Consider the following 21,488-nt stretch of genomic DNA (forward strand, 5'->3'; position numbering starts at 1 on the left):
AAAGGTTTCTAAAAATTTTTTTAAAAAGAAAGGTTTGTGGGACTCACCAGTGTTGTTTTGTGGTACCAAAAGGCATTTGTGTTGACAGTGATTGAAAATGAATATGAAGACCTAGACTTGAGTCTCAGCTCTACCACTTGGTAACTTTGCTGTTAGTGCAGTAGAGTTGATTACGACCCCTAGCGACTCTGTGTGCAGCAGAGCAGAACCCTGCCCTGTCTTTTTGTACCATCCTCCCACCTTCTGGTGCTGTATCAGACAATGCTCTCTGCTGTTTGTAGGGTTTTCATGGCTGATTTTTTCAGAAGTGGGTGGCTAGGTCCTTCTTCCTAGTCTGTCTTAGTCTGGAAGCTCTGCTGAAACCTGTCCCCATGGGTGACCCTGCTGGTGTTTGAAATACTGGTGGAATAGCTTTCAGCATCACAGCGACACGCAGCTGCCACAGTATGACAACCGACAGACGGGTGGTGTGGTTCCCAGACTGGGAAGTGAACCTGGGCCACGGCAGTGAAAGCAGGAATCTTAACCGCTACACCACCATAAAGTTAGTTAACATTTACCGAGGGTTTACTATGTACCAGGCACAGATTTAAGTGCTTTGCGTGTATAATCCCTTAATCCTCACAAGAACCCTATATGTGAAATGAATATGTAATTGTATCCATTTTATAGATAAGGAAATTGAGGCCCAAGAGGTTAAATTACCTCCACTGAGAATCAATAAATATAGAGCCAGAGTTTAGACATAGGTAGTCTGAGTCCAGAGCTGGTATGATTAACAATAGTGTAATACTGCAGACCCCTTAATCTCTCAGAGATTCCTTTTCTTTATCTGTAAAATGAGGCCCATATTACCTCTGTCTTATTTGCTGGTTTGTACAGGGCTCAAATACAGTAACACAGAGGTCCTTGAAGTGTTGGCTTGAACCAGCAGCGTCACTGCTACCTGGGGCCACATTCACATGCACTTTCTCGGCCCATTCCCAACCTGCGGAAGCAGAAACTCTAGAGGTGGGCCCAGCAGTCCGTGTTGGCAAGACCTCCAGGGGATTCGGATGTGTGCAGAAAGTTGTGAACCACTGGAAGAACGTGTATGAAAGTATGTGTTCACCTGCAGCAAGTGATGTAAAAGAGGTTTTTTTGTCATTATGAACACTTCCCCCTCATGCATAAGTAGATGTAGATCTGTCTATATAACTGGTTTTAGTTGTTTGAATTAAATATTGGGTACATAAAAGAATATTTACAACACTGAAGAGTGTAAAGAGAAACAATAATAAAAACCCCCATGCATCCCCATCCACTGAGTTGCAAAAAATGTTCTCTGTATATTAGCCCCATATACATGCTTCTCCCTAATGGTCTGACACCCAGCCCCACCCTGGATGTAAAAATATCCTGAAATTAGTGTATTTTATTTCCACAATTTTTTTCTATCGCTTTACCACACATATATGTATATTTTAAAAACCTAATTCATTTAGTTTTATAAGATTTTGAGTTTTATCTAAAGGCATCATCTTATGTATATTTCTCCTGTGATTTTTTTTTTTATTTGCTCAACATTTTGTTAGTGGTATGTGTGCAAATTTGATGCATGCATTTATTTTCCCTGCTGCATTCTATGTTGGAATATACCATAATTTATTTCTCTATTTTCCTTTCAATGGATATTGAGTTGATTCCAGTTTTTGCTGTTACAAACACTGCTACTATGAACATTCGTTTACATATTTCTTGGTACTCTTGTGCAAGGGTTTCTCTGGGGCACTGGCTTTCAAACTGTTTCACCTGCAATCTATAGGAAGAAATGCACTTTCCATGATAACCGAGCAGTTTCAGCTTGCTTCTTGTAGGATTGAAAACTATAATGAATTTTTGTATATTGACAAAAATTGGATCCTAAAACTGCATTAAACTCACTCATTAGTTCTAGTAATTCTTTTGTAAATGCCTAAGGTTTTTAATATAGACGATCATGTCATTTACTAATAAACACAGCTTTATGTCATCCTTTCCAATTAGTAAGCTTTTTATTTCTTTTTCTTTCCTTATTGCACTAACCAGAACCACCACTAAAACGTGGAATGGAAGTGATGAGAGCAGACATCCTCATCTTGTTCCCAGAATTAGGGAAGCATATTTGCTATTTGACAGTTCAGTATGATGTTAGCTGTAGGTGCATCATGTATGTTTTTTATCAGGTTGAAGATATTCCTAATTTGCTGACAGTTTTTATCATGAATGGATATCAGATTTTATCAAATGCCTTTTCTACATCCACAGAGATAATCACCTTTTTTTCTTTTTTCATCATAATGTGATAGATTACATTGATTTATGAATGGTCCTGGCGTTATTTAGTAGTGTGTTGTTTAGTTTCCAAATATTTTAGGATTTTCTAAATATCTTTCTGTTACTTATTTTTATTTTAATTCCATTATAGTCAAAGAACATGCTTTGTATGGTTTGAATCCTTTTCAGTTAACTGGGACTTGTTCTGTTGCCTCATCTACATCATTTCTGGGTCTTTTTCTATTGACTCAGTTTTATCCTAACTATAGGTGATATTTTCCTCCTTCCTTGCATGCCTGGTAATCTTGAACTGGATGTCAGACATTGTGAATTTTATCTTGTTGGGAGTTTGAGCCTTGTTCTGGAATGCAGGTAAGTTATGGGGACCCTGTGCATTTGATCTCTGTAGGTGGGACCAGCACAGCCTTTAGTCTAGGGCTGGTTTGGTTGCACCACCAAGGCAACAGTCTTCTGAAGTACCCAACCCAGTGGCCACACATCACAAGGTGTCTTGAGTCTGGTTGTGGAGAATGCGAACTGTTCCCAGCCCTGTGTGAGGGTTGGGATTGTTCCTCCTGTTCTTTGTTCCACGGGTTCTTTTCCTGGCCCGTGGTGTTTTCTTCACGTGCATGCGCTGACCAGTAATCAGCTGTAGACTTCCGCAGCCCTCTTCTCTCTGATTCTCTGCCCTGCACATTCTGGCCACCTTGACCTCCCTGAATTCTCAACTCTCTTCCCCCTTCTCAGGGTGACTACTGAGCTGTGTTTGGGTTTCTCATCCCTGCACTTTTCTTGGACACTCTTTTCAAGCATTAAGCGGGGGCAATTGTAGACTTACCTCATCTGTTTCTCTTTTCTCAGGCATCATCCTCCTGCATTATATGCTGTTCAGTGTCTAAAAACCATTGTCTTATATTTTGCCCATCTTTTACATGTTTAAGACAGAATATTCAAGATGTTTAGGACAGTTCATCTGATCCCTGATGTGTTCTCTGGTCCTCTGTGGCCACAAGTGGAAGTGAAATATGGATTTTTTTTTGAAAGAAAAATATTCCAAATTCATACAGATATTTCCAATTCAAATAGATTAGCCCAGAGTTAATCTTTTTTTTTTTTTAATTTTGTACTTTTCTCTTATGCTGAAAAATCTTGGTTCCAAAAACATTATCAATAATTACTCATTTTCATGTTTCTTTTCATTTTATTCTTATAACAACCCTAACAGGTAGGTAAAATACCAATTCACAAATATCACCTTATTGGTGAGGAAACTGAAGCCCAGAAAGACTACATGACTTGCCTGAAAGTCCAGGATGGTAGTTTTTTGGCCAAGCTGTGGGCGGTATCTTCAATGGCCTGACTGTAATTTGGTTTCAGCTTGGTCTATCACTTTTCACCTTTACACACAGACACACACAGACACACACAGACACACACACACACACACACACCCCTTGGGCTTCCATTTCTTTATTTGTGAAACAAAGAGATTTGAACAAATGGTTTCCCAGATCTCTTCAGTGTCTGGCTTTCTCCTCAGCTGTTTGCTCTTCTCCATCCTTCTTCCTTCCCAGGCACACAGAGATACCTTCTGTTTTCTCACTGTGCTTTCACTAGGACGTGACTCTGGTGTATGTAATACTGAAGAAGCTGGGGTTCAGTTCTGAGAGCCTCCTGAATGTGACCCATGGGGTGAGGTCGCCCGGTCAAGCTTGTCCTGGGACAGGTCCCAGCTGGGAAGTAAGCCGAGGTCCAAGGCTGCTCCTGTTGTATTTGCATTTTCAGTTGATGATTTTAGTTAATGGGTTTTCCGGCCTGGTTTGGGACTATTCCCTTTCTCAACGAGCTGTGTCTTGTCTCAAACTCACGTACGTACGGAGAAAACAGTCGCTGACATTTTGATCGTCATTTCAAAGTGCTTGTTCTAGATTCCACAGTAATCTGTGGCTTTTATCTTCTGCTTCTCTAGTCCTCAGTTATGATTGCTGTTTATAAGTTGGATGTAGTAAACTTAGATCTGACCATTTTTATCTTAGATCTGTTTAATTTTTATTTAATAAGGATGTATACCAAGAAGAACCTGATAGTAATACCTTATTTGATTTGGGGAAGGTGTTCTGGACTTGTTAATAAGTTAATTTTTTTTCCTTTTGTGAGTAAGATCAGCCTTGAGCTAACATCCGATGCCAAGCCTCCTCCTTTTGCTGAGGAAGACCGGCCCTGGGCTAACATCCATGCCCATCTTCCTCTACTTTATATGGGAGGCCACCACAGCATGGCCTGACAAGAGGTGCATAGGTCTGTGACCGGAATCCAAATCTGCGAACCCCGGGCCACCACAGCAGAGCACACGCACTTAACCGCTGCGCCGCTGGGCCAGCCCCAATAAGTTAATTTTTTACTTCATCATTCAAACCCTGCTTTAGTTGCCCTCAGATTTTTTTCTGTTTTACTTTTCCTTAACAAGAAAGAGATCAGTTGGAAAGAGTAGAGGCTAACAGAACTATGGGTATGAATACCATTAGAATGTGTATCTTTAATGATATATCCAGATTGAGGGTAGTGTCATGAGTACATGACTGAGGCATCATTGGCGTTCCAAATAACACCTGGGTGCCTCTGTCGAATCAATGCAGAAATGCTTGGAAGGGGCAGCAAGAAAATGGTAAAATATGAAAATATTCCCTGACTCTCGTGCTGCTTCATAGGGGAGCTCTGTACTTAGCTATCTGCAATAAAATGGCTTTGCTGTCCTTAAAGACACCTGCACTTCGTTGTCCAGCAACCTGTACCTTGGAAGGACTGTTGAGGCTCGCTCGTTCTGTTACCGCTACGGTCCTTGCTGGTTCCCTGCTTTCACTGACTGACCCACTGGCTTAGTGGTGAGGGTGGTAGTGTCCATCCTTGAGGATGTGGGTGCCACCATGCACAAAGCGGGAAGCTAGACAGGGCGGGAAAAGGGGAGGTGACTGCCGTTTACTCAGTGTCTGCTAGTCATAGTCCTGGGGGCTCTGCGTACATTCTCCTCTTTGGGCTTCACAAAACCATCTGAAGAATAGACTGTTGCCTCCATTTTTTAGATAGGGAAGCTGCGGGAAAAAGCTCCTCGCGTTTTTGTTCTGTAATTTTCAATTGCCTTGTTTTAGCTTTCCTCCTTTAAGTATTTCATGTAAACTTAATTTCATATTAATGTAAATGAGATGGCTTGTAGGTAATCACTTGATACTAGTGAGGAAATAAATAAAACATAGTTGAGTTTATATCTGTGAAATCTCTCTCCCATTAAAGATATATTTATCTATTCTATCTACAAATAGATAGAATCTTTAAAATAGAGATTTCTAAAGAATAACCAATAAATTGGTCATTACAATCTTATAGGAGCCTGCTCCTATGGAGTACTGTTGATGAGAAGTATAAGTCGAAGTCCTCATCTGATAGCCCCTGACCTGGATAGTTCTGAGTAGAGACGCAGCAGGATGGTCATCTCATCCTGAAAAGGCTAGTTTGGAGCATAATTGGAAAGATCAGCATAAAACCATAGATTTTTACTTTGTGGGGTCATACCTCTTGTTGAATCTGATTCTCTGATCCTTATAGTAGACTGGAATTAAAGAGCAAAAGAAGAAAGTCCACTTGGCCTTCTAGGACATCATTGCATTAAATCCAGGGTAAAGATCAAAGAGGAGATGTACCCTTATTTGTTTTTTAGTTCTAATGGCTAAAAGTAGGCAGATCAAGATAATAATGAAAATGATGACGCTTGATCGTCTTTTTAATGTTCTGAATAGTAGACAACTCAAATTGGAACCTCGTTCTGTGTTTGCTGGACCTTTCTTTTGTAGAGTCTACCAAATGACTGATAAAAATTGTCATGCTTTAGTTATTCTTTAGGGGGTTGTAATTTGAGGATTCATGAAAGAACCTAATTTATTAGAAAGATTAAATACTAGTAATCCACAGACTTTTCATCATCAGAACTGATCCTCATTTTGGGGCTTATAAGTCTATTCTGTTGGTTTCTTGTTGCATAATCCTGAGGCCTCAAATTTCTTTTCTTTTTTCCTCTCTCAGATAAGGCTGGTTTAAAAGAAAAGGCCAAATCAAAGACTTGGTAAAATGCAAACTATTTTACATTTGTAGACATACTGCCTTGTCTACTTGGCTCTGCAAAATTACACTTTCCTGATGTAAACAGTAAGCTGCTTAGGGAAGAATTCCAGCAATTCGTCTTTCCCAACCTTGCGCATAGCAGCCAGCAAGGCGATTTATATACAGCAACTCCCTGTTCTTTTTTAATTTCCTCAGGAAAAACAAGAGATTGTGGTGGTGCCTGCTAGTTCAAAACGGTACAACTTGTTTCTCTTGCCTCTTATCATCACCTCATGAATCAGAGGACGTGAGAGCCTCAGGGCCCCTTAGAGTCATCTGCTCCAGTGCCTGGTTTACAGATAGGAAACTGAGGCCCAGACTGAGTAACTCATTCAAGGTTGTGCGTGTGTAAGTGGTAGGGTTGAGTCTTCAATTCTGTTTAGTTAAGCCGAAAGATTTCCTTTGTTTCCCTTTTCTCTGTCTTCCTTTATGACAGTTACTCACATTCCAGGGAGAAAGCACGATCCACTGAGTGCATGAGTTGTATGCCTGTTCTTGAAATAGCACCAGACTAGCAGATAGCGTGACCCTCAGTCACTAATTTGTATGATAAAGCTTGGTTTTGGAAGTTGGATTTTCATTTCATGAGAGAAATCTAAGGTAGACAGCACATGGAGAATCTCTTTGTTTCCAGGCTGTTCTCTTTGTTTCCAGGCTATTCCAGGGCATACCTTCGCCATGGTGGACCAGCCTGGAAAAATGTGATGAATGGATCATCACAGGACCAGCGCTAGTAAGAGCTTGTAAAGCTGGGTTACTTGGGGCAAGGTGTTTACCCCTTCTGAGTCTCAGTTTCCTCATTAAATAAAGTGGTATGTGGCAACCACTCCATAAATGTTATATATGGAAGTGAAACCATAAAATACAATGGGAATCAGGTGCATTAAGGGGGGGAAGGGAGGGCATAATTCTAAAGTGTGTAGTTGGAACGAAGAGATGACAGCAATAACTGATTGGAAGTCTTGTTGCCCAAAGACATGCCACAGGTAGTCCCAGTATCCTCTAACCATGACTTTTCACTCCAGTGAAAGGCGTTGTTGAAGGGCTGTGCTTCCCTTGTGAATCTTTGAAAGCTTGGGTTGGAAAGGCAGATTCTCTCTTGTGTAATAAGCAAAAAGTGGCAAGAGAGGTGATTTTGATATCCCTTTCTTGAGTGATGGGAAACCATAGCTGCTGCTTCTGAGGAAAGCGGAAGAATCTTGGAGTTTGGGGAAGTGGTGCATAACTGAATTGATTTTATGAAAGTCATTGTTGTGCCTTGAGCACATTCTTTGGGTTTCATCCAGTGCCTTGAAATGTGAAACACAAAAGTAACGTGTAACCAGGTCCCCATTCGTGAGGGGTTTACTTACATACAATAACACAAGATTATCTGTGATTAATAACCCAGACTGTGTTGGAAGGAAAAGTTGGGGATGAGAGAGAAGAAAGAGATCCATGCAGGGTAGTGGGGAGTCAGTAGTCATTTGTCAAATTGAATTGTGAATGTGAGCTTTGGATTGTTATGAAGAAAAAGAGAAGCTGTTGTTCCAGGCAGGGATAAATCGTGGGTGAGCACGGACTTTAGGGGAGAATATGAGTCTTGATTGGAGCAGAGGGTGGAATTTGGCCAATAATAGAGTCAAAGGTGGATAATTAAGGCCAGAATAATTTTTGGAGCACTTTGATTGTCAGGGTTAGGAATCTAGGATTTAAGGAAACACATTGGTTTATGGTGTGTGCGTGTGTGTTTACCACAGTTCTTGGTAGGTGTTTGTGCTTGGAGCTACCAGTGCCAGGTGCTGCCTTTGAGAGCTTCTGCTTACTTTCCTGATGACTAAGAATGAGGAAGAGGTGAAGCTTGGTCATGACACCACACATTGTGACACAGCAGCCTCGCTACTTCCTGTTTCTATCTGAGAGCAGGCCAGTGGAAGGAACCAGTTCAGTGGAAGGCAGAGAGTGAGGACTGAGGGAGTCAAGGATGTGAGATCTACGTTTTCTGTGGAAAACCAGCCATATACTTAGTGGGCAAAACATTTGAGTCAACTAGCAGTCAGATGAAGGAGGTGAACCTCTTCCTTCAGTGACTAGCAGCTATGGCCTTGTGGCCCATAAAGAGTTCTAGGAGTAGGGAACTAACTCCTACTTCTGAATTCTCTGCAGTTTCTCCTAACCCATTTCATTAGCTGATCTTTGTTTTTGAATTCACAGTCTAGTCCAAAAGCTTGTGAGTAAATAAATTCCAACATAATTTGTCCAGGCTTTTGTGCCGAGACTACAGAAGAGCACTATTTAGGTGATTCCCTTCAAAAAGAGAGGCTACTTGAAAAAGATGTGGCTGGAGATGTGCTCCTTCCATTTATTGACAGATTGTGATGTAAGGACAAGTCTCCAGTCAAGCTGCAGATGTAGGATGCATTGCAGGCTCAGGAAAGGGCAGTAAGTACCAACAACTGGCAATGACAGGGACACCTTTCTTCCCTTTTTTAACGTCCTTGTGGGATCTGGCAGATGGATTGAGTGACCATCCTCGTGTGCTCAGCAGAGCTGCAGAGGTGCGGAATATTGTGGGTTTCTTGTATCGTTGGGTAAATGGATAGAACTGAATCTCCAAGGTGGTTCTTTTCCCCTGGAAGGATGTAGATCACTTCTCAAGAGAGTGAGGGCAAGAAATAAATCTACTTTTTAAAAAAAAAGCTTCGTCAAAGTCTAATTTACATACACAAAATCCACCCATTTTAAGGATATAGTTCAATGATTTTTAGTAAATTTGCAGAGTTGTGTAACCATCACCACAGTCCAGTTTTAGGATGCTTCCATCTGCCTGAAAAGATCTCTAGTGCCTACTGTGCTCAGTCACCCTTCCCACTTGCAGCCCCAGGCAACCAATAATCTTCTGTACTGTCTTTGATAGATTTGCCTATTCTGGACATTGTAAATAAATGGAAACCTAAAATATGCTTTTTACATATGGCTTTCATTTGGCATAATATTTTTGAAGATCATCCATGTTGTAGCATGTGTTAATATTTTGTTCCTTTTTATTGCTGAGTAATATTCCATTGTGTGGATATACCATATTTTATTTATCCATTCATTCATCAGTTGATGAATTGTTTCCAGTTTTTGGCTATTGTGAATAATGCTGCCATATTAGTTTCCTGTGGCTGTTGTAAGAAATTACCGCAAACTGGGTTGCTTAAAACAACAGAAACTTATTCTTTCACAGTTCTGAAGACTAGAAGTCTAAAATCAAGGTATTGACAGGCTGTGCTCCTTCTAGAGGCTCTAGGGAAGATTCCATTCCTTGCCTCTTCTAGCTTCTGGTGATTGTGGCAGTCCTTCAGTCTCGGTCTCCATCTTCACGTCGCCTTCTCTTCTGTGAGTCTTTTAAAACTCCCTCTGTCTCTCTCTTATCAGGATATGTGTGAGTGTATTTAGAGCCCACCCTGATAATCCAGAAAAAGCCCTTCCTCTCAAGATCCTTAACTTAGGGAAATTTTTGGCCTCATAAGGTAACATTAACAAGTTTCAGCAATTTGATGGGGATCTCTTTGAGGGGGCTGTTTTTCTGCCTACCACAGAAACTGTGAATATTGACATCAAGCTTTTGTGTAGGCATGTTTTCTTTTTTTTTTTTTTTTTAAAGATTTTATTTATTCAGTTTTTTCCCCCCAAAGCCCCAGTAGATAGTTGTATGTCATAGGTTCACATCCTTCTAGTTGCTGTACGTGGGACTCGGCCTCACGTTGGACGGAGAAGTGGTGCCTCGGGGCGCTCCCGGGATCCGAACCCGGGCCGCCAGCATCAGAGCGTGGGCACTTAACCGCTAAGCCACGGAGCCGGCCCCTGTGTAGGCATGTTTTCATTTCTCTCTGTGGATAGCTGGAAGTGGAATTGCCGTGTTGTGTTGTAAATTTATATTTAAGTTTTTAAGAAACTGCCAAACTGTGTTCTGAAGAGGCTGTATCTTTATATTTTACATTCTTGCCAGCATTGTACGAGAGTTCCAGTTTCTCCACATTCTTGCCAATTGTCTGCCTTTTTATAATTATTGCCCTTCCAGTGGGTGTGAAGTGGTATCTCATTGTGGTTTTAATTCACATTGCCCTTATGACAATGGTGTTGAACATCTTTTCAGGTGCTATTAGCCATCGTATATGATTCTTGGTAAAATGTCTATTCAGAGCTCTTGCCTATCTTAAAATTGGGTTATTTATAGTCTTCTTCCTTTTGAGTTATAAAAGTTAGGCTACTGTTTTTCACAATCTGGCCCAGTCATTGCCAGTCCTACGCATAGTGGTCATTGAGATCACCTTGATGAGAAAGTGCTCGGGCAACCCAGTTCCCCAGGGTGCCGAGAACTGGGGCAAGGTGGCCATGCCTGCATTGCACCCCATGTCAGTCTGTTACTGTGTCAGTCTGCTACTGGAGGTTAGGTAAGACTCACAGGTGGCCCTTTGGCTACCAATTACTGTATCAGGGAAGCGGGGAGATGGCTTGCCCTATGCCCTGGAGATCATAAGCTGAGTGGTGGTGTAGGCTGGCTGTTGTCTGATGAACAAGGGGACTGACCAAAAGAACCCCACAATATAGTCTCATTGTAGCCTGGATTTTTCTTTCGTAAGTCCTATCACAGTTTTAATTAAATAGTTGTTTCTGTAATAATATATTGAATATGTTTCTTCCCCTACTAGACTATAAAAATCCCTGGGACAGGGACCAAGTCTGTGTGTTTCGTTACTCTGACACTGCATGTGGTGCCTAGTAGGCAACCAACCAATATTTGTTGGATGGAGGAATGACTGTAAATTACCGGTAATGGGGGTCCAGGAGAATGTTATCTGCTTTACAGTGGGTGATTCACATGAAATCATTAAATAGAGGGTTATTTGTTGAATAAGTAATTCACTAACCGCCGAATGTGTTATTTAGTGACTTGTATTTTCACTGCCATTGATGCCATTTCCCCCTTTTATTTCCCATTTCCAGCGATCTATAATTACAATGCCTCTCAAGATGTGGAGCTCTCCTTGCAGATTGGAGACACGGTTCACATCCTGGAGATGTATGAGGGTAAGTCCAGATGGCATTCAGCCAGACAGGGGGAAGGGAAAATCAGTAGAAGTTGCTTATTAATAAGGCACTTAGAGCAAACATCAACATGCTTCACTTACTTCCTAAAGCGGTGCTAGTAAAAATCCAGGAAGTACTTAGGTTATACAGTTTCATACTGAGGGTGATTTCAAAATAACCAGGTGAATACATGAGTGCAAACATGCCCAGACACCAGAATCAAAGTATGTGAATATGTTGCGCACCAACCACTGGATGCAGAAGGATCCAACAGAATGCTGGCTCAGGAGGAGACACGTGGACACTGGGCTGGCCGGAGCTCGGAGGAAGCACTGCTGATTAAGTGGCTCTTTCTGCTCAGCACTCAATGTTGCCAGATTGGGGGAGAAATGAGGGAGAGACTGACTGGTGTTGCTGAGATTCTTTCAGAGAATTAGGTCAGGACTGCAGCAGGTCCAGAAAGCCTACTAGTATATTTCCTGCAACTAGGTCAGGCTAGGGAGGTGGTTCCAGTTAACCTGTAAATGGGCTGCAGGAATCCTCAGGACTCCCGATTTGTCTGAAAAGCACAGGTCATGTCTATACCCACCACACCCCACCCCAGGCTTCTAGCTTTCTAAATCCTAGCAGGACTCCTCCATGATCCACATTTCTAATCCAAACTCCCAGAGCACAACAGGCCACTGAAGTTGAGGATCAAAGCAAAGAACTACCTTTAGGTCCCATGTACTCTCTCTGAAGGTTGGGACAGGAACGTGGTGGGAAGCTAGGCAGATTTTTCTCATAGGGTGAGGCTTGTTAGAACAGGAACTCTGGATTTGCACCAGCCACCCTATAAATGCTTATGATGGTGGAATGGCGAATGCGGTCATCTAGAAGGGTCATCTGGAAGCCAGTGCAGCTTCCTGGGACAAGACAGGGAGACACCGATAGGGAAGAGGAGTTGCGAAGCCAGGAGGAGCAGAAGCAGGTTTGCCCTTAGTAAAGCTAAGTCCTCTGCCTGACTGCACAGAAGACTCTGCCATTACTGCTGCCTTCCCTCAGTGGTGGGCAGAGGGCCAGGGTTTTGTCTTATCCTTCTCCCTTTCTTGCAACTCCAGGTGTAATCGTGCAGCTCCCAGGGGCAGGGAGAAGGGAGGGAGGGCTGCGTGGACTCTTCACACTCCATTCTCTCTCTTCTGCTTTCATACTCATCACCTCCAGTCCAGCCAAACATCGATTTCATGGCATCCCTAAGTCGCCAAGGCACTAGGGACAGTCTGCTTACCTTCTTGAGAGTCCTTTGCATATTGACACCATAGTCCCCTCAAACCTTACCAGGTCATACCTCATTGTCAGGGGCCAGGTTAATCCACTATTAGTTAGTCTCTACGACACGTATCTTTCCGTTGTGTAAAAGGCACATGTTCAGTTTTTGTAACTCTTCCATGTGGCCTGCAAAAGAATGTAAATTTTAGGATCATTAGGTGCAAAGTTCTGTAGATGACAATTAGATTCTGATTTCTTCATCACTTTTTTCAAATTTGCTGTATGCTAACTTTTTTCTGCTTTTTTCTTACTGAGAAAACCGTGTTAAATCTTCTACCGTGATTGCGGTTTGTCTGTGTCTCTTTACAGTGATGTCGTTGTCTTGCTTTGTATATTCTCAGGCCTCTTTTTGGGTGCATAGAATTTTAGAATTGTTATATTAAACAATTTCAACTTTTAATTCCTGTTTATTAAACCTTTTTACATTATCTTTATTGGTAGTAATGCTTTTTGCCTTAGTTTATTTTGTCTGAAATTACAGCCAACTTGTCGGCAGTCCAGGGCTTCAGTTTTTTTTCTCCTGGCCCCAAAGACCATCAGAAATGCTTCTCAGCTTCTCAGCCACTCAGGAACCTTTTCTTAATTCAGCAGATGCCTCAAGAGGAAAGCAAAGCCAAATGCTGGCTTCATCTTTCTAAGTTTTGGTCTTTTTCAGATCTTGACCTGGTAATTCTTCACTTTACCCAGTTAGTTGTTAAGTGTGTGTGTGTGTGTGTGTCTGTGTGTTGTGTTGTCAGGCTTTTCTAATTGTCCTCTGGAGTGTGGGAGGGAAGAGTGGAGAGTTGATCTGAAATAAAGTAGATGATGTCTTTCAAATATATTTTCAAAAATTTTTTTTCCTTTTTATGTGACCCCAACATATTTTTTGAAATAGCTAATTGAAGCTCTTTGTTCTTATGGGATTCATATTAATGGAAATTTTAAGTGTGCGTACTATTTATACCTTACTGTGTAGTCTCCCAGTTGACCAGTGAACATTCCTGAAGGTAGCACTCCTGCGGACCAAGCCGAGGTGGTCACTGAGCTTGGTTGAATATAAATATAAACACAGACATACAAATGCATCCGTTTCAAATCCCTTCCAGAGCTTGAATCCAAAAGCCACAGTGCTCCTAGAGTATTGCAACTTACACAGCGGTAGGCTTGCCTGGAGCACTGGCCCAGCTGATAGACAATCATACAAAAAACTATTCCTTTATCAATGCTGCACCTTGACTGTGGTGATCCAGGTGCCGTAGTCCTGACAGCAGGAAGCTGATTTTCTTGTTAATTGCTACCATAAACTACTTGGTGTGCCAGCCATGGAATTCTTTCATCTCAAAGAAGGAAGTCAGTGCCCATTCTGTAAGGAAGTCAGTGGCACATTCGTGTGCCAAGGTGTGAATGGGCAGATTTAGAACATGAGCTTACTGAGTTCATTAACCATCAGATGACACATCCACTTTACAGAGATTATTATACTGAAGTAAGTTTTTAAATAGTGTTTATTTTATGGGGTTAACGTTTTTAATAGTGCCCGCCTTGCCAGATGCAGTAATAGGTTCTGATATCTGCTAAGTACTTAGAGTTCTTGGCTGGGTTCTCAAATTCCTTTATTATTTTCGGCCGTTCAGGACTAAGTGAGGGCGGGAATGCTTTGCAAACATTAAACACGATGGAAATGCTGAGTAATAACTGGTGTGCTCTCCCTCCTCCCCCATCTCCTCTTTCCTTTAAAAAAATAAACAAAATGGAAACACCCACCGTACTGCCAGCTGGAATTTAAGGGTGATCTGGCTCTGTGTCATGGCCCCAGGGCTTTGTGTCTTTCGGCTTCCTGTCAGATCTGACTCCCTCGGCTTCCCACCTGCATACTCTTCCCCGCCCTGCCTTTGAGATTTGCATACCAGACCTGTGTGTGCTTTTCCAGTGTGGACATGAGTCCGCCTTTCTGGAACCCAGACATGAAAAATTCTTTTCTGCCCACAGCAGAATACCACTTAGGGCTCTCCTTTTGCTGTTTCCTGCCCTGTGGTTGAATGAATAATTACAAAAGTGATAGCTCCTTAAAGCAAAGCCTGCTCCCCCTTCATCTGCAGGGCCTGTGCCTAACGCAGCTCCTGGCATATAGATAGGTGCTCAGCAAAAGTCTGTTGAATGAGCCAAGATAAAATAGGAGACCAGGACAAGCCTGTCCTGGAGTAAAGCAAGCTAGTGTGTGTGGGAGGGTGGAGTCACCTCCACAAAACCCCTGATATTACAGGGCTGCACTGCTTTACTCCTTTCCTGGGGGAAATACAGGGGGGCTCCAACATGTCCCTGCCCTGTGCAGACTGCAGAAGGACTTGGTTGTTGCGTGAGCATTTTTTTTTAATAACAGGTTTATTGAGATATATTTCAAATACTGTATAATTTACCCATTTAAAGTCTACAGCTCAATGGTTATTTACAAAGTACACCATTCACAGAGTTGGGCAACCATCATCACTATCTACTTTCAGAACATTTTCATTATCCCTAAAAGAAGCCCTGTACCCATTAGTGTCATTACACCCCAGCTCCAGGCAACCACCAACCTAATTTCTGTCTCTATAGATTTGCCTATTCTGGACATTTCTTGTAAATGCAGTCATATAATATGTGATCCTTTGTGACTGACTTCTACTTAGCATCATGTTTTCGAGGTTCATCCATGTTGTAGCATGTGTCAATACTTGTGTCTTTGTATTGCTGAGTGATATTTGTTATCTGCATATGTCACATTTTATTTATCTGTTCATCAGTTGATGGACATTTGGGTTGTTTATACTTTTCAGCTATTGTAAATAATGCTGCTGTGAACACTGGTGTACAGGTTTTTATGTGGACATATGTTTTCATTTCTCTTGGGTATATGCCTAGGAGTGGAATTTGCTGGGTCATGTGGTAACTCTGTATTTAACTTTTTGGGGATCTGCCAGACTGATTGCTTGCATGTTGGCTCCAGAACAGGAGACCACAGCCCACAGAAAGAGCTTCTTCCACTCGTCCCTTATCACTCATTTCTTTCTGTGCCCTCGCCCCTGAACTTCACTGTTACTAAAAATGAGGGAAGGAAGTAGAATTGACTGAGAAGCTATATACTTCTCTTCTTTTATAGGCCCCTAAGAATTATTTGCCTTCAGAGACTTTTTCAGGGAACAGAAATCCTCAAGGACTGAAGCAAGCATCCTTGCCTTCTTTGACTTTGGCGCTGGCCTACCTGTAGTCATTGCCATGTCTTTGCTTCTTTAACCAGACGAGGGATTTGGCAGCAAGGCAGCTGTTCTCCCTCTTGAGTGTTTTTTCCCATCCCAAATCCATGGGCATGGCTGAAAAGGCACTGGCGCCTGGAGATTCCAGTTGTGGTCATTTATTCTTTCAACAATACTTGCTGAGCAAGTATTATTCTCTTTTTATGTGCCAAGTACTTTTATTGAGCACAAGAGTTTTTCTAGGCACTGAGGTCACCTGAGTGACAAAACAGCAAGGCTCCTACTTTCATAGGGTTTTCATTCACGGGATGGACAAAAACAAGTGAGCAAAGTAAGTAAACAGAAAAATGCAGATACTTTTAAATGCTATGGGGAGAAAAGACCAGAGGTAGATGAGGGTGATGCAGCGGGAGAAGGGGAAGGACTACTTTAGATTAGATGGTTTTGTTCCTCTCTAGGTTAACCGTCCCTGGGCAGGATACTTAAAGTCTCTTTGTATATCGTGGTCATTTCATCTAAAATTGGGTCACTCTTTGAATTGAAAATGATTAAATGAAAGTGCCTTGAACAAGAAGGCTTCAGCATCCCTGCCACCATGAAGCTCTCCTCTCCTGTGAGTACCCACATGCTGTCTCAGGTGATTTCATGGCAGGGTCTGCTGTTCCACTGACGGGTACTCATCTCCTGTGTTTGATTCCTATCCATTGGTCAACTCATTTTCAGCTCCGTAAACCACTCACAAGCTCAGGAGAGGGTGGCTGGCGTTAACAGTGATTTCTGGGGCGAACGTAACACAATTGGCGCCTCTTGGAAATAACAAAATGAGATAATGTCTCAAAGGCGTTCCAAGCTCTACAGAGGCAGGCACAGCATAAAGTTTTATATTATTTCAGCGTAATTTGTAAAAACCCAAAGGACAGCACGAACAATTGGGCAGAGGAAGTGGGCAATCCTGAAAAGTTAAAGAGATAAAAAGAAGCATTTGTGTACGTATATACAGGTGGTCTCCAATATGTCCGTGTTATTTCTTCAGTATAGAATAAGGCCAGTTTTAAAATGCACCTTAATCAAGAAATCCACTCCCTTCTAATATGAAAAGGAATAAAACTGGATTATGACTTGAGCTGAACGTGTTTTGAGTCTCATCTTTATAAAGCAGGCTTTTTTGAGTAAGTACAGAGGGCAGTATTATGATGGATAAGTAAAGTTACGTGGCACTGAATTTTGGCTCCATGGCTGATGAAACTTTCTAACGGAGGCATAAAACAGAAGAGAGTGCGTTTGAAGATTTTTTTCAAGCCAAGGCTTAATGAGCATCTTTCTGAGATGTGGTAATAGGAACACTGCAGAGGACTATATGATACAGAAGGCCTTATCGAACTCTTTTAGAACGTCTGATTCGAGAAGATGGGTTGTCACATCCTGCTGTCCTGGATAACAATCAGTCAACCTGGTAGCCTTGACATCCCTTTATTGTTCCTCTTTTCTGTTCATTTCCTTCTCTATTTGGTCAGCCATGCGCAGTGGTCATAAGACAAGTGAGAGACAAAGAAAATCAAAATTGATTTTTAAAAATCAGTTTTTAACAGCATGTGTAAAAGTTTACAGGGTATACGCTGAAATAAGGCATTCGATGTATTTGTGACTTTCATTTACTTTTGTTACCGCATTAGTCAAGATAATTGAAAGTTTATTAAATTCAGAACTCACCATGTTCTAGTTATAAAAACAAATGCCTTTCACAAACACGAAAGGCAGGGAGCCTAACAGCTTGGGTTTTATGACAAGGACTGCGTGCGAACGTTTTGGCACTAGCCTCAAAAGCACATTAGGCCATGTGGCATTTTGTGCAGAGTGCCGGTCACTTCCCACATCTGTTTGACCTTTACCTTAAGTACAGCCTGTCAGCTACCACTACTGGGGACAGATGTTCCTGAGGTGTTTTTCAAAAGATGTGTGTGGCAGTAGGAGTGTGTTTATAAGAAAAAATAATTAAAAAGTAGAGCCGCTGAGAAGTCTCATTTCAGATTTAATCTTATCAAAAAGAGAATGCCTTCTCCTGATTTTCCTTTTGAGATACATTTGAACCTTCTTCTAAAATTCCATCTTTACAATGTATGTTATTCGCCTGTAGGCATATATGGGATCTTCTAGAATAGGGGTCAGAACCCTTTCCTGAGTGGTGCCTTCATTCAGTTACTTTGTCGTGAACTGCTCCTTGGAGTTGGCCCATTTGGGCAGCTACCCATGCACCTAAGGAGGCAAGCTCAGGCTGAAAGCAAAGATGTTTTGGGGGATGCTCTGCAGGAATGTTCTCATGAGCTTTTGGTGTTCCATAAGTTTTGATCTCCAAGGGATCTTGGTGGGATCAAGGGGTCGAGAAGCGGGCAAAGTGTTGGCAAGCTTCTTCCATCCCGTGCACATCCATGCCCATGCATGGCAGTCTTCACACCTCTGAATGCTGGGCCGTTCACATTATGTGGTGTGTAACTTTTATCAAAAATGCCATAGGCGTCTTATCACTATTGTGAAACAGCACATGCAACCACTGTGGAGCTGGATAAGACTCAGATAAGAATTAGTGTAAGGAGAACGTCCTAGAGGAAAGTTCAAAATGGACTGAGGGCAAATAGGAATAAGATATTTCTCCTCTTGCTTCCATCTGGAGAAAGAAGGTTAGATGTATGCCTCTGCTTTGCTCATGGTAATGGAAGAGTAATTTATGATCTTTAAAAGCATATAGGGCCTCATAATATAATAAATATTAATATAAATATTAACACTATGCTAGAGTGCCTCCATTTCATTCAACCCACGGAGGCAAATCATTCAACAGAAAGTGTCATAGGAGCAGAAAGCATGCTCCCTGAAAAACTTGCGTGCTGCAAATGAGTCTTACAAGCCCGTGAGAATGTTGGTTCTTTTCCTTCTTCTCCTCCATGTGTAACTCAGACTATAAAGAGGTATGGACAAGGCAAGACGGGAAAGATTCTTGTTAAAGAAAGAGTATTAGTTTAGCCCTTATATTCTGTGTATGTGTCCCCAAAGCTTGTCATTCAAACAAGAATATTAAATGTGCGTGCATTTCACTTTGACAATAGGAATATAAGATTTTAAACAACGGTACCCAGCAGTTTTGTCCATCTTCTCATTGGCAGGAACAATTAACATTAAATTCCTAACCTTGAATACTTGTTTAGTTTTCACCAATGCAGGTTTAAGAATTTGATATTTTAGTTGGAATTGAAGGAATGGGAGGGGATGGAGGAAGAATTTTTTTTTTAATTAATCTTACTGTCATATTCATTGCCCACTGAATGTTACAACAGGCCTTAGAATAACCTATTTTGGTAACCTTTGAGTTCATTTTTGGCTGCATTCAATCTCTGCTCAGGCCCTGGGTCATTTGGCACCATGTTTGTCGATTATTCTAGCCACCATCATATGTTTTTTCTATCACCAAAGTTGTTTCTTCCACTTTTTATTGTTCTCTTTCCCTTAAAGTTGTCTTTTATACCATTTCTCAGGGCAGGGAATTTATTCTGTTGGACAATAAAAATACATCTTACCAGCCCCTACAGCTCTGAAGCGAAGCTTCCACCTGGCATGGTATTCCAGCTGCTTATTCTGGGAGTTGGACAAACCATGAGTAATGGCAGCCGAGCACCTCTGTGATTCTTCCCTGGAGTGTGTGGGTTGCAGGAGGGGCACCAATATCGCTGGGTAGGGGGATTCCAGCTTTGTTCATCGTCAGTAATTTGAGAATAGTTTAGAGAGGTTCTGCTCTTTTTTCCAGGGAGCACAGACACATGCCTCGGAAAACAAATGAAAGAGAACTCCAAATCAAGTCTCCTGCTGTCAGCAGCATATGAATCAGATGGAGGCCCTAAGAGTAGGAGATAGTCCCTGGGTTATGGCATTGGGTACCCTCAATTTCAAATATTTCTGGCGTTGTACCCTCCTTTATGTGCCAGGCATTGAGCTAAGGGCTTTGATTCACTGAATCTCAGTTCTTACAATCCTGGGAGATCAGAGTTAACTGGTGCTCATTTAACAAACATGAAAATCGAGGATGAGAAACTTGAAGACGTCCACACAGCTATCAAATGGTAGAGCTGTGATTCCCACCAGGGTATGTCTGTTCTCGGGGAGCGTAGCAGAATCATCCCCCCTCCCAGAGATATTGGTGCCCTCCTGCAACCCACACACTCCAGGGAAGAATCACGAGGCGGTGAGCTGCCATTACCAATGGTTTGTGCAACCCCCTGAGGTGTGGCAGGTAGGCCAGGGAGGGAAAAATAAGCAGAGAGCTCTCTGGAGGGGTCTCTGACTCCCCAGCCTGTAGCAGTCTCTCCCTCCCTGTACGTCTGTGGCAATTACAGCTTGTGTCCCCGGTTGTGCCCTCCTGCCTGTGTTAGTAAAGAGGGCGTGGGCGTTGAACCCAGTAGTCTTTGGCTCTGACACTCTCGGAAGGTCCCATGTGCTTCATGTTCTTGCTCTTGCTTCTGATCTTTTGCCACCAGGCCTCTTAATGCTGTCATCGCTACTGGGCTCCACCTCTGCTTCTGCCACTGCTGATCTGTCACGCCCCTGGCAGCGTCTCCTCACCCTGACTGTCTGGGTCCTCAGAGTGGGGCCCCGTAGTGCACATTTAGAGTCCAAAAGTATAGCCTTGCTCTTTCATTTTTTGGATGCATTCCATGGAGGAGCTTGAAGCAAGTTTCTAAGTGACCGAAGGGGCCTCAGGGCCAGTGCTGAGTGTCACACTGAAGTGCATTCCTCACTTCCCTGACTCGTCCTCTGAGCTGAGGCACACATATATCCAGCACCTCTGCACAGGATTAGTTTCCTATCTTACTGGGGCCTCACTGCCCCTTCAGAAGTTAAGGCAGCCTTTATCTCTCTCCTCTCATCTCAGTGTCCTTCTCAGAAAGCTTAGGTGGGGATTTCATGAGAAGAGCAGCCTGCACTGAAATTCCAGAAATCCTGGTAAGCTAGATGTGCAAGTTTGTGTCTTCCCCTCACCTGTGTCTCTCTGCTCTACTAGCAATTAGATTAGAAAGTCTTCGAGATCAGGGTTTGGGGCTTATTATACTCTCAAACTCCTTGAGGCCCCACAGGGCCTAGCAGAGTTCCTTATAGAAGTGGGCATCCTTAAATGTACCTTGCTTGATTGATTCCTCACTCACAAGCCCACACCCTGTCTCGTCCGTCTTGCAGAGTGGTGCTGATGATAACAACCTATATAAGAATGGGTTGCAGCAAATTCATTGCTACTACTGGTAGAACTATATGCTGCATTTCAGCTTCCTTGAACTAGGTGGATAGGTTAGAGAAACGGATCACAGGAGAGGGAAATTAGAGCCAATAGCAAGGAGGACTAACTTCTGGCAGGATTACTTTGCTCTAAAAAAGAAAGAAAGAAAAAGCCACATCCGGAAAATGTAAAGGGAATTGGCAAAC

At 42.3% G+C, this 21,488-nt stretch overlaps 1 protein-coding gene across 4 annotated transcripts in view; it reads left to right on the forward strand.

Annotated features, from left to right (window-relative positions):
• DOCK5 (dedicator of cytokinesis 5) overlaps positions 1–21,488 on the forward strand; it is a 215,058-nt gene that overhangs the window by 51,166 nt on the left and 142,404 nt on the right. For all 4 annotated transcript variants that reach the window (XM_087437329.1, XM_087437330.1, XM_087437327.1 and 1 more), the window contains exon 2: positions 11,422–11,505. In XM_087437329.1, the coding sequence (XP_087293455.1) occupies positions 11,422–11,505 (84 nt within the window). The remainder of the gene's footprint in view (positions 1–11,421; positions 11,506–21,488) is intronic.

Source organism: Ceratotherium simum, chromosome 12 (genome assembly GCF_057802395.1).
Source record: "Ceratotherium simum simum isolate JZ-2026a chromosome 12, ASM5780239v1, whole genome shotgun sequence".
Taxonomy (NCBI): Eukaryota; Metazoa; Chordata; class Mammalia; order Perissodactyla; family Rhinocerotidae; genus Ceratotherium; species Ceratotherium simum.